General features: G+C 40.4%; 1 protein-coding gene across 1 annotated transcript in view; it reads left to right on the forward strand.

Annotated features, from left to right (window-relative positions):
- NPR3 (natriuretic peptide receptor 3) overlaps positions 1–10,454 on the forward strand; it is a gene marked incomplete at its 5' end in the record, with an annotated part of 41,263 nt that extends 30,809 nt beyond the window's left edge. The window contains 4 exons of the mRNA XM_009285190.1: positions 2,342–2,436; positions 5,604–5,739; positions 7,304–7,388; positions 10,327–10,454. Coding sequence (XP_009283465.1) covers positions 2,342–2,436; positions 5,604–5,739; positions 7,304–7,388; positions 10,327–10,438 — 428 coding nt within the window. The remainder of the gene's footprint in view (positions 1–2,341; positions 2,437–5,603; positions 5,740–7,303; positions 7,389–10,326) is intronic.
- Positions 10,455–14,181: the final 3,727 nt, after the last annotated feature.

Here is a 14,181-nt window from a genome sequence, read left to right on the forward strand (position 1 = left end):
CTTTAACTTGATGTCTTGCAACCCAGTCCTTTTAGGAAAATCACGTCCCTTTATTCTGCCTGTAAGACCCTCTCTGAAGTGGATGCAGCATCGCAGATTATGGTCCATGCATACACCCACCAGGCTCTACTGCAGGACTGAAGCTTTATAATTCACTTCGACTTTTGCAGGCCTCGATGATGAGAACTCCAATTTAATTAATGACATTAATTTAACTGCTGACATCTAGATATCTAATTGCCTGGGTGCCTCATTTTACAGCCTGCTCTGAATAAGCGACCCGTCAGAACTCCCAACAGGGTATGGATGCTGCTTCCTGCAGCGTTCACAGTCTGCCAGCCACAACTGCACAGGCCACATCCTGTGCTTAGGAAAGCATAAGGCTCAGGTGATCAAAGGCTTTCTTACTGCTTGGGTTGTTAGAGACACCCTGATACGACTGCAGGGGGAACATTCTGTGGAGAATATTTTCTGTTCATTGGCATTTCCTCTGAAAAAGTAGCAAAATCTTCTGTATGTAAGTATCTAACATAATGTAAGAAAAAGAGAATCTGGATAAAATCCTTCCACCCTCATCCAAACACAGTTCTTCATTAAGGTTGTTTCAAAATTTCCTAAATATGTTTCTTAAGGAAGAACATTGCAGGAAACGTTGACATTTCGAACTGTTTTGATTCAGATGGAAAAGTTAAAAATTAGTCTTTCCCATTAAAAAGAAATCCCGTAGGAATTCTGAGTTTCAGCAAATTTTAGTACCTACTTCCAAAAATTGAGTTTTGGCTTTCTTAGGCCAGGAAGGTGACTGTTCCAATTAACACCTCCTGTCAGATCCAGAATCCAAATTGTCCTGTAGGCAAAGATGTTGCAGCTTTTTGTAGTCGCCTCTTCCAGTGCTTTCACAGCCAATTGGTTGTACTCATTCTATTTTCCTGTAGTAATCAAATTTGCAATTGTTTGATTACTGTGTTGTTACACTGAAACATAGATGCTTGACAGTAAATCTTTTGATGACCACTACGTTTTGAAAATCACAGTAGGTTTAGACATTCCTGACGTCTAAACGTTCTCTAACGGGAACAGAGACAAGATAAATGTAGGTGTGTTAATCTGTTGCATGTTTACTATCATTAGGTATGTTGAGGGGAATTTATACTCTGGCTGAATATATGACCTCTCTCTTCTGATTTACGGTCACCAAGAGCCCGATTCTCTACTGCTTTGTGCCTGGTTTAGTCATATAGTTTGTGTAATATGGATGTAAAACGATGCCTGTTTGACTTGCACTGGTGTAAATGGCTACGTTTGATGTCAGGCAGTGGAGGATCACATTTGAGAATATCTGAGGTGATAAAGCATATCAGCAAAGTCTTGCAATGTCTTCGTCATAGTTAGGTTAGACCTTCATCAGAGTATGGTGGATTGATGGATTTCAAGAACCTGTTTGACTTACACTGCAAGAAGTTGGAGCCATGCTCTTTGTAGAGAAGGGCATACACTGAAAGAAGAGGTTTGAATACAAGGAAGTGTTTTTTCACCATGACAGTTGGAACAAGTTGCCCCAGAGAGGTTGTGCAGTTCCCATCCTTGGAGGTTTTCAAGACCGGATAAAGCCCTGAGCATCCTCCTATTCTGACCTCCTGGCTGACCCTGCTCTGAGCAGGGGGTTGGACTAGAGACCTCCTGAAGTCCCTTCAGACTTGAGTTATCCTTGAGTCTATGATTCCCAGTTTCCCTAAAGTTTCCCAGAACTTGTAAAGGAAGGAAGTGAACTGGGGGTCTAAAAATACAAAACAAACAGCACCGTATTATGCAGTTAATCTTACGTACATTTACAGGACTTAATGCATATGTAATGCACATGGTGCCTCTTGTCCGCACCCCCTCCAGTATCCCATCAGATGGAAACAACACTGGACTGGCTGTATAGGTGCACCAACCCCATTAGTCTGCGGGGCGTAGGGCTGTGCCCCTGTGTCCTCTGCACTCCTTATTGAGGCATCGTGAGGTATTTCAGGGTTAGGCTCTCTGTAAATAATTCACATTAAATATATTTGTGTTTTATTCTTGCATGCTGGCTTTCTGGATTAGATCTTTCTCACGTATTCCTCAACCAGTCTCACACATTTGATATTTAAAAAGGAGAAATGTTAAGAATTCAGGAATGCAGACACTGAGATGAAATTACAATTTCTTTTGGAATGCCAACAAAAATGCTGGGAGACTGATGAGATTTCCTGTCATATCGGTCTGTAAAAACCTGTCCACTGTTTTTTTGTTTTCCTTGGAAAGGCTCAGTATTTTAACTAATTAATTTTCTAATTCCTCACATGCCATTCTTTAGGCATTGCAGGGCAGGTGTCCATTGATGCCAATGGAGACAGATACGGGGATTTCTCTGTGATTGGAATGACGGACCCAGAGGCAGGCACACAGGAGGTAAGGAAACAAACACCATTGCAGTTGGCCACTGATTAGTTAGCCAGTGTAATGTAACATCATATCTGTTTACTTGGTGGGCACCTGTTTATCTCATATACACATTAAAAGGGTATTGCTTAATCCTGTCAAGCTGGGGCTGAAATCCTTTCTGTAAAAAAATTATCTTGAAGTAGTTATTCTAAAAATTTTTTTAAACTTTCTTAACTTCTCTTCTTTAACAGTATGTCTTTCTTTACATGATGCTAGATTCTTTAAAAACTAAAGGATGAAATCTCACGTGCTAACTAAGCAATAATAAATTTTGAATATGAGAAATTATTGTTTAAAATTAGTAAGGCCTTTTATTGACTGGTAAGAAGAAAGATTAATCTTACAGCAACAAGGACGCGTGAGTTACCCTGACGTATAAACACAGTGAGTACAGGTATTTTAATCTTACCCCATGGTCAGCCACAGGCAGGAGCATAGACCTTGCCTCGCCTTGTTTATCAGGCAGTAAGACCTGAGCACCTTGTTTTCAATGATTAAGAGGTGTTTTAGTCAGAGGGCTCCACATACACCACATGGGTTATTCCAGTGGACACAGCAGGAGTGGAAGCAGCCAGACTGTGAAAAACAGTCTATGAGAAATAGCACCAGCTGCACATAGTGAATAGCATGACTGGGTTGAGTTTATTAATACATACATTGCCCAAACTCCAGCTGCAGCATACAGCTTCTGTTAGTTGCGAAGTCAGCATCAACCTAAGCTTTGCTGGCCTCCTCTATTTCATCAAGCTCAAACGTAAAGCAGCAGTAATCTGAGCTGGACATTTCTACACGTGGATTTGAATCTGGTCATATTACTGTTCTTGTCAGTGGTGTGGCAGAGACAGACTCAAGAAACCTTTTTAAATTAATAAGGGTGTCTAGTGTGTTTTGGTGTGACTAAGAAACTCGAGCAGTAAACTGCAGACACTCCCACGGGTAGGAGTAATCATCATTAATTGAAACTAGGAGTACAAATTGGTTGGGGTAACTTTGGTTTGAACAACTTGTATCTCTTCTGTTTGTTCAGTCCATTAGCTTTCTATCTCGTTTATCAATTCAATCCCCCTCTCCTAGCCTTCCTTCCATTGCTCATTCACTTGCAACTTAAACTATCGTTTATTTCTTTGATGTTACATTTCTCCTTTTAACATGTTGCTCATTTTAATTTCCCTCTGCTTTGTTTATGATACATACAAATAGACATGCCATTAACACATTTTACATGGGATTACTTATTACTTGTGTCTGCTACATTCATTTCTACCCTTATGCCTCACTCTAAAAACATTGTTTCTTTGATGCCTTGTTTTATTAATTTTGCTGATTTCTTCTGTGTCCTTACGAGAATGTTTCTCAGCTGAACTGAGTCAGATGAATGCGTGTTTGGGGAGAGCTGTTTTCCCAGGTCCATTCACAGATTTTAAAGCTACAAGAAAACATCAGATTACCTAGTCTGACCTCTGCTGTATTACAGGCAGGCAGGTTTCTTTCCCTTGCATGTGACTAAAGCTCACGCAGTAACAGGCATTTGTTTTTCATTTGGCGACACTGAAGAGCAGGGACTGCCTCGCTTGCTCCCTCGATGTTTGTTCCACTGTTTAGCCACTCTTGCTCTTTAAAAATCTATGTCCTACTTCTGATCTGAATCCGTTTGGTCGCTGCTCATAGCTATTTGTTCTTCCTAAGCCTTTCTGCATGCTTTCATATTTAGTAAACCCTGCTGGTAGAGGACTCTCCCACTCCTGTTTGATAAATTAAACAATCTCTTAATGAATAGTTGCTGCCTGCAAATGGTCTCTGAGGTTTTTTCCCTCTACTTTTTCCAGTTTACTGAATTTGTCTTTATTTTTAAACAAATGTTAAAAAAAGTATTTCTTCTAAGGATTTATCTCCCAGTTGCAAAACTGGGAGAGAAATTAGCTCCTTTATTTAGTGTGAAATCTACCTTGGTGTATCTAACCAGGGCAATTGTTATCTCTCTTTTAATTCTTTCCCTTCAAAATGAAGTTTAGGTGAAAGATTTGAACAGGCTACCGATGTCTTGAATTCTAAACCCAGTGTATTAATAGATGTTTCTTATACATGGTAGGACAAATATGTCTTTTGATATGCTTCTGTCATCACTTCTGACTACTTCAGTGTCATGAATTGGCCTTTATTACTGTACATAGATCTTTTTGGAACTATTTTCAGATGAGTGACCTACTACTGTTAGCACAATTTAGCCCTGCAACTTTGCAGTAGATCCAACATACGTAATCTTGAATAAAGCCTGGATTTACTGTTGAGGACAGGACTGAAATTCTAAAGTATCTTTATGAATTGGTCTGAAATAATAGTCCATGCTACCGGAATAATAAGCATGAAAGGCCCTTTTCTGTGTAAATATCAACAACTGCAGAAATAAAAGGTGGAGAATGACAGACTCTGTTGTAGTTCTTCAGAAGATTTGAAGATTTTAGCTGAGCATGATCCAGTACCTCCAGATCCTTGCAAAATAGAAAAGTCCAGCCTGGAGTGTGTAGTCGGGTCTACAGCACACAAGGTACTTCAAATGATACTTTCACTTAGCTGGGTGACAGTCCTGAGCACTCAACCCACTATGGAGCAATTGAGGAAAGCCCAGGGAGAGCAGGAGGAATATTCAGAGGGTTAAAAAACTTGTGTGAACTGGGTTTATATAGAAGAGAAGCCTGAGGGCAGAACAGATAAAAGCCTGTGAAGATGTCAAGGGATGTTTCAGAAAGGAAGAGTCTCTGCATCCACTGGCAGTTGGATAAGTAGTGATGGATAATTGCAACAGGGGAGATATAGGTCACGTGTTAGGGAAAACCACGGACTGTAACGATAGCTAAGTTCCAGAATAATTGCCTACAGGAATTGTGAAGTCTCCATCTTTGGAGGCTCTTAAGAACAGGTTAGATAGATAAACATCTGTCAGGAATGCTCTTGTTCATCTGATCCTGCCTTGGGGCAGGGCATGCACTACATAACCTCCCACAGACCCCTTCAGACCTATTCTCTGTGATGCAACATCCTACCACAGGCGTCCAAGTGAGTGATGCAGCTCTCCTGTTTGTTTTACTTTCCTAAGCTGACAGGAGAATCTTCTCATTCCTTTCTTTTTTGCATAGGTGATCGGGGACTACTATGGAAAGCAGGGGCGTTTTGAAATTCGATCAAATGTGAAATATCCTTGGAATCACGGCAGACTGCGACTAGATGAAAGCCGAGTTTCAGAGCACACAAACAATACACCGTGTAAATCATGTAAGTTTAGTGACTTAATGCTTCTGCCCAGGCTGTCAGAGAGAGTAATCCATGTGGTGATGCAACATAACGGGCCATATTAAATTGCTTAGCACAGTTGTCCAACTGCGACATCGTGACTATGTCTCTCTGCTGACTGGGAAGTTAAGATCTGGCAGCCCTGGGTAGTACGTGGTCTGGTTCACTTCCCTGAACTTAAACATGACAGTAATCATGATGCACAGCCTAGGGCCCTGGAGGCTTTAGGACTTTCCAGGGTCTAAAAGGTAAAATCTCTTTTAGCCAGGAAGAAGGATATAACTGAAACCTCAAACAGAGAACAATCATATTGATAATTAGCAGCTGGGGAGGCAAGTGCTGATTGGAGCAGTGTTCTCCCAGTGCAGAATGATTTTCAGTGCTATGAGAAGGCACTGCGAGGGGCCTAGTAGGCTGAGAAGAAGTGAAGTCAGTTGAATGGGGCGATAGCTGTGAATGCAGAAGGCTGGGACTACCCTCCACAGAGAAGGTGTCCTTGTTTTCCAGCGTACTGACTTTGCAGACCATGCTGTAGCAGGACATTGCAGGGAGATAAGGGTAGGAAGATAATGGGTGCTTCAGTGGCAAAGTGTGGTCTTAGCTTTTCACAGGAAACAAATTGCTAGTCCTGCAGTGGAAAGGTATCTGCAACCTGATAATTCTTTGATCCCTGAAAAACCTGTGTGTACATACATGCTGTAGAGACTGTTTCCAGGCCATACCCTCTGTGATCAGCATGGCGTAGCTATGCACCTTCTTCCTTCCACACATCCTGATGTATGGACAAAATCCCCTCAAAGGGTCAAGGATAAATGAAGAGGAGGGAGCAGTTTAATTTTCTTAATATTTCTCTGTTCCTTTCCACAAACCCAGGTAGGCATGGAAAAGGGAGCAGGCTGCACCCACATGAAAATGCCATTGTTCTGCAGCTGCCCATCACTTTGCAGAATGACAGTCCCTACTTGGCCTCCCCGTCAGCCACTGTGTCCCTACTGTGCCTCTGTTGAGATTTGGAGCAAGGTGAAGCTCATATGGCTTTAACTTGAAACAGCATAGGTTCAGGGAAAAAAAAAGAGTTGAGGAGCTGTTGGATAATCTTACAGTCATTTTAATAAACCTGGGTGATAGAGGGTTATGATGCTAAACCAGGTGAAATGAGTTTGTTTCTGTTATAATGGCTCAGGGCATATTCCGTGCTGATTCCTATTATGTGCATCATTGTAATCCCAGTCCGTGTTATGATTCCGACCAAGCTATCCAGACCAGTTTCTTAACAACATTCCTGTGTATCACATCTCTAGAATTGTGTCTTCATCCGACACTGGTCTTGGGGGCTTGTTTAACCCCAAGGAAAGCAAGGACAAAAAATAAACCTGCAGAAACTGGAACTAAGGAAGAGGTTCCCCTGGAGTCCTGAGCTCTGAAAGGCTTTAGTTATTATCTGAAGTTGGTCACTCATTTCCTAGTTGTGTGTATTTTCCAATATGTGAATGCAAATAGTTCTCAATATGAACCCTGATTGTTTATTTTTTCCCTTTTCAAGCAGGTGGTCTAGGAGAATCAGCAGTTACAGGAATAGTTGTGGGCGCCTTGCTTGGAGCAGGATTGCTAATGGCTTTTTACTTTTTCAGGTTAGTCCAATTCATTGAAAGTTCTGTAAACTCTTTATTCACCATCCGAAATTCTCAGCTCCTGGCAGCACATCCTTGATGGGAGGCAGAGAGGCGCCATAATCATCGGTGGTAACATTCCTATCGGAGACAGTGAACACACTTCGATTGTCCTTTTGTGTATATCCAAATCATTTTAGTGACTCAGGGCCTCATCCTGTAACCACTTACATCTCTGAGTAACTTTACTCATGGAAGTAATTCCAGTGAGTTCCAGTCATTCACATTTGCTTTAGTAAAGTGCCCTGGCCTTGAAAGCCTTCTTTGTTTGGTACTCTTTGCCAGCACAATTGTGCAGGCTGTGATCGTGCAAGAGACTTATATCACTTGCCTGGTACCATCCTTAGTTTTTGAATATGGAGTGGAATTGCACTGGAAGCTAGAAAGAGATTTCTGTTTTGGTATAAGAGAGCATTTGGATTTCAAAGCTGTGCATTTAACTTAATAAGCTGAGGTCAGTGCAGGGTGATCAGTGTTTTATTCCTGTTTAAGTAAAATAATTCTTACATTGCTAGACAGCAAATCTAAAGTCTTGAGAGTTGATCCTACACTGACAGAATAAATTAGTTATACATGTTCAGCATCTTATACATACTGTAATTTATCCTCATACGCTATGGAAGAGAAAAGGCAGATAGGAGAGTAGAATTAACCTCTGCATATAAGAATCAAATAATTCTATCCAATAAAAATATCTGTTTATAAAAAAAAGTTAACAAAATGAAACAAGCAAAACCTGCTTCAATTCACCAGCACACTTCCAGAGTTTCTGAAGATCCCAGAACTAGGATTATTCATTAGTTGCTTACAGCTGAAATTCTGCAGGGTGATTTTATTCTTGCATGTGTTTGGTGCTTATATAATATGTTGTTTGGGTTTGAGACAAGATAAATTAGCTGGGACTGAATAAAGACTCTCTTTGAAAGAAAAAAGAAAATACAAATCTGTCTTTATATTTTATGTCATCAGAGGTTCTTGCATCTTTTATATATTCTCAATCTGAGATGATAATTTTTAGGTGTGTTTCTTAGCATTGCTGTTGTTGGGAGGGAATTGGTATGTGAGGACAAGAAATGAGGCAAAAGACATATCCTGAGCTGGTATAAAACTATGCAAAGCATCATTGTAGGAACAAGACTTAAACTCTTAGTCATCACACAAAGATTTAGACTGGAAATCCATGTGAGCAAAGGTGAGTGTCTGTAAAAGTAGATGGACAGACCTGAACTCAATGCCCAGTCTTTGTATTTATGGTCAGAGGGGAGAAATGAGCACTTTTTTCCGTGCAGTTCTTGTCATCCTCATGTAAAAGCTAAACCAGGTCAGAAGAATGCCTCTTAGAAATGCCTATTTCTCTCCATTGACCAAAGGAAGCCGGGAGTACTCTGTCAGATGGATCTGCACATTGGAGACATCTAAAGTCATATGGGTGAATTTCACCCTGGAGATCTGATTGCACTCACTCAGAGCAGGAATAGGGACAACCCTCTTATTCCACCATTAGAATAAACATATGAAACATAACATATCAGGATGTATGGGTCAGATTTTCAGAAAATGTATGTCTAGCAATTGTGTGCCTGGAAGTAATTTGCACCTGCAGGTTCTGTACCTTTCAAACTGTATATGTACCTTCTGATTACATCTTATTTGGATCTGTAATTACCACAAATGAGCATGCAAGCATAATTTTGAGTGTGCATGCAAACCGTTAAAAGATCTGGTAGTAGTTCTGATATGTAGCTTTGAAAGGATTTAGTCTTAGAGCTGTATTTCTAAAATGTGGACCTGTTCTTGTGCGTGAGCTACTACTGTACATGCTCTGACCTGTGGAAGGATCTGACTTGAAAATACATAAATGAAGTAAAGAACATAGGTTTTTCAAGTTATTTTGGAGCCTACTGATACAGACACAAATGTCTAGGGAATACTTTCAGAACTTGTAGGTTCCCACTTTCTGTTGAGCCATGTTACCCAAATTAAAACCTTGGTGTTTTGAAAATCATTCTTCCACTGCTACATACCTAGTTCTGACTCCTGCTACACATGCAAGTGGAGCAGAGCTTTCCTTGGCATACGAGCTTTTTGTCATGCATCTGCACAAGCAGTACTGTATGCACATGGGGCTGGACTAACGCCCTTCTGAAAAATTGGTCCTGAAACTGGGTAGAAGCATAAATGCATAAAATACAAATGTGAATCTTCTTACGATTTTGGGGGGAGATTTGGGTACTGAAGGGGAAACTGAAAGGCAGTCAGAGAGTTTGTTTCACATGTAAAGTAACATAACAATTCTTGAAAAGGCCCTAGAGGAAGACATGCGGGAAAAACTGTGTCTGATGCATGAGCAATCGTATTTATTTCTTGTCTGTCTGCTACATCCCTCTTCTTAATTCATCATACTACCTCCTCCGGCATTACAAACATAGTAGCTTTCTCAGAGGGAGATGGGAGGATTAGTTAGTTAATATATAGTTTCAGTGAGAAACACAACTGAATAAAGAGTCAGATCTGTTGTTTGAACTCTGCAGAAAGTGCCCCCCCACCCCGTATAGTGGAAAGAAATTTGGCTTTGATCAATATGAAGCAGTGATGTGACACAGTTCACATGACACTTCACAAAAACTTCCTAATCACTTAGATCAGAAATTTTCAAAGAAGCAAACGTCTGTGTCTTGGTGCTTTGAGACTGCTGTGTAGAAATTCACAGGCATTCTTGAGCCTGGGTAAAATGTTTTGAGGCAAACTACTTTAATCTTTGACCAGGGTTTCACATTCTGCCACATTTCATTTTTCAACTGGCACCCAGCTGTCCCCTACAGGCATTCTTTATAAGGGAAGTCCTGTTATCCTATAGCTAGAGAAGGGTTTCTCACTCTGTTCCTCTCCTTTCATGCAGAAAGAAATACAGAATAACTATTGAGAGACGAACTCGACAGGAGGACTGTAACATGGGGAAACATCGGCAGTTACGTGAAGACTCCATTAGATCTCATTTTTCTGCCGCATAAAGAAGAAGAAAAAGAATCCCATTCTTCCTAGGGAAAAAAAGAACTAGGGAAAAGGACACAACCAAAGACATCAGTGTAAAAAGAAGAGGCTCTTGAAGAACTCACTCTTTTAAGCAGTAATTTTGTCTTAATTTCTTTCAGAAGCTCAGGAATGATTTACTAATCACGTTATGCCGCATGGCCTTTCATCTCATGAAAAAAGAAAATGATGCAGTTTGATGTTATAGGATGTACTTAATATGTAAAGACAGTATTTCTTAAGGCATATATTAAGGGCAGCAGATCTGGGTTTAGTTGATGGGGAGTGCCTCATTCTGTTCCCTTTTTTGTTTTTTTTTTTTAGCTCCTACCACCTCCTTGCTCAATTGCATCTCACCCATGGGTATCAAATACGGTTTCAAAGGCACGGGTGCTGGTTGCTGTCAAAAGGAAAAAAGGGATTCATTTGGGGTATGATCCTGCATCACTGAATCATTGCCATTGATTACTGGGGATACAAGATTGGGCATATGGAGTTTAGTTCTGGGAGGGAACTGGCACTTGGGTGTAATTAACTCCACTGGGGTGTAATTAACTCCACTGAGAAAGTCAGGCAGGTGGAAACACACACAAACCATTTTTTTCTTGTTTGTGTAGTATCACAAACAAAAGCACCAATTCTCCCTCTTAGGTGCTGGGAGTTAGAAAAAAACGCCAGTGAAGGATGAGGAGTTTCACTGGTGTGAAATAGTGAGAGAGAAGACAATCAGGCCTTGGGGGAGGACTGGCTAATTCCTCAGTCTTATATGTGTTTTATCACGCTCTTTTCTCTCCACTGCCGTGACTTTTCAGAGAGGCAAATATAGTCCATGTAGAGTCTGCTCCTGTTCCCAGTGAAGTCAATCGCAAAATCCCATTAACTTCAGTGAGCACAGGACTGCATCCAAAATTGTAAATATGAAAGTGTTTGTATAGCTGAGGCAATTCAAAAGGGGATCTTTTCTGTGTAAAAATAACATTCCATGCTACCGTTTTATTTTTAGGATATTTTTAATCTTGTATTTTTCTATTAAAGTGTCTATTTTTGCTTTGGTAGGATTGAAAATTAAGGGAGAGGATGTTTTGAAGACATATTTTTTTATGATAGGAGTAACATGGAGGGGAAGTCAACAGCTGTAAATACATTTTAGAACCCGTATTTAGGGGAGGAGAAGTGACTTCATGGATAGTAACAAACTTTTTGCCCCACTTTCTTCTCCAGGCACGTACAACATTCAAATAGTTATTTAAACAATATAAATGCAGTTACTGAATTGTCTATGTGATGATGGCCCTGATCTTGAAAATAATGAACTTTTCACATGTTAAATAGTCCTATATTAGTTGGTGAGACTAACTGTTCATGTGTGTACAATTAAACACGCAAGGAATTACTTTCAGGAATCAGGGTGGTAAAACACTACTCTAGGCCTGACTTTAATGCTGCTGCCATCAGTGTCCCTGGGACTTTTGCCATTGACTTTACCAGGAGCAAAACTGAATCTATGATGAATTAGCTACTGACAGGAGAGCTCTGCGCTTTCTAGTCAGCAAATGGAAATGAACAGTACGTATTATAAATACGGTGAAGAAGACCCATAAAAATATTGTCTGTGGAAAAACCCAGCTATGACTATGGTTCTAGTGCGTGAAATCTTTTGGTTTATCCTACTCTGATTTCATAAGCAGAACTTTCTGGTATCAGCAGTCATAGTCAGACTTGAAACTTAATCTCAAAACTGGCACTAAAGCCTGTGTCCTACAAAACTTCTAGGCCCTGAGAAGCCAGAGTGCCAATTCAGAGAAACCATTTTGGGGTAGCTGGAAGTGAATGAAGAGCGAAAGCTGGCTCTGTCTTCTTTCAGCTGCCTTTTATTTCTTGATGGGGAAATACCTCATGGAGTATTTCCTTGGACTTTTTTTCCTTATGTTTCACTTGTCTCTTAGCATATGCAGGGGTTCCTCACCTGCCCTTGTGAAATATTGTCCAGTGTCCCAGGCAACCAGAGGGCAGGGCTTCCCGACTGTCAGGGCACCTCCACTATAGGTGGTGGATGTAGACCAGGTAGATCTGGTGTCTTTAGGACTCATTGTAACAGCTTTTGTTGACATGGTAGATTTCCATCATCCTGTATCCCAGTCTGAGCCTGTATGACTTCTGCAAAGGTGCCTTAGCCAAAGTAACACTGCAGTCAATGGACAGTTTTCTGAAGTAGCCTCCTCATCTCATGGGCACCAGAGAAGAATGTAGGCTAGAGCAGCATTCATACTGCTATGCAGCTGGGGAGAAAAAAAGACTTCCTGATTAGTTTTTGGAATTTTTTTCAAGCAGTTGAGTTTGTCTAGCCCCTGGGCATGCTTAAGGTTTGGGGGTTTTTAAATTATTTCCAAGGAAGTTTTGATCTATTTCTTGCTTTGCAAATACGTCTCTCAGTATTTTTACATTCTTTTATCCATTTGACTACTTTGCCACAGAAAAAGGGAAGGAAAATTTTTAAATACGTAGAGAAAAGAGGGTATGATTTGAAGTGTAAACTTTTTTCGAAATGAGGTTTGTTATGACTTGCCTTGAACTATTACTCAAACTGTCACTAGTTAGGAAGCAAGGCAGTAGTGTAGATCTGCATTTTTCCTGTGCCATGCACAGTCAGGTCAGACCAGAAGATCTGAGCCTGGAGAACTGGCTGGGACAATAAATTTTTAAGACAGCTTTTTTATTGCATCATCTTACTATAACTAAGCATATTAAAAAAGTATAGTGAAAGGTCGCTTTTTAATTAAAAAGATAATAATTCTGATCCCCAGTTTTATGTAGGGTTTTTAATCATGACCTCAAGAAGTGTTTTTGAGATGTCTGTTGGTGCGATGCTGATGGAGGCCTAGCCACAACTTTACATCCCAGCACCTCCCAAGAAAGGTGAACCTTTTTGCACATCAGAACATTTTAGATCAATGGGCTTTAATCTTTCTAAATTGGTGCACACCTACCTGTGTGTTTTTCCCATGGAAGTGTGGAGATCATTTAAGACATTTCACATAAGTAGATTTCTGAATAGCATAAATAAACTTGCCCTTCTTAGCTGTCTTTCACAGCCCTCTTGCTAATAGTTCCCAGGTCTTCTGTGGACCATAGATCAAAAACTGCCTTGAGTTTAGATTATTCAGCAGAGAGATTCTTTACCAGCTAATGCACTTTCCTTTCTGGTCCATCTGCATTAGCTCAATGCCACAATGTTTAGGCTTCAAACTCTGCAAGGGAATGTCTAATCAAAATAATAATAATTGATTCTCAAAAGAGTTTTCAAAACCTACATTTTTGGCTTCAAGAAATTGCCCATATTACAAACATACGTCTGTATTACAGAGCAGCACAAGGAGGGCCTTAACTCAGCTCAGCACTTCAGAACACACTTAAAATATGCTCAACTTCAGCTTCTAAGTGCTTTGCTCACTTGGGACGAAAGGGTAGGATCCTGCCCATGGCTGAACCAAAGGGAATCTTGCCATGTGCTTGAATCGGAGAAAGGTTGGCCCCACAGGCCACGTGTTTATTGCTAAATCTTAGTTGTGCCTGTTAGATTGAAATTGAACTAGTGGCTTCATACTTTTTGTTTGTCAAAGTTTGACAAATTCTGCTAATTTAGCATTTTTCTAAATTACCAAATATTGGTCAGCTTAATAGCTGATTCACCTCAGAGTCCTCTTCTTGAGGATTCTATGGACAA

This window comes from Aptenodytes forsteri, unplaced genomic scaffold (genome assembly GCF_000699145.1).
Source record: "Aptenodytes forsteri isolate BGI_AS27 unplaced genomic scaffold, ASM69914v1 Scaffold120, whole genome shotgun sequence".
In the NCBI taxonomy this organism is placed as follows: Eukaryota; Metazoa; Chordata; class Aves; order Sphenisciformes; family Spheniscidae; genus Aptenodytes; species Aptenodytes forsteri.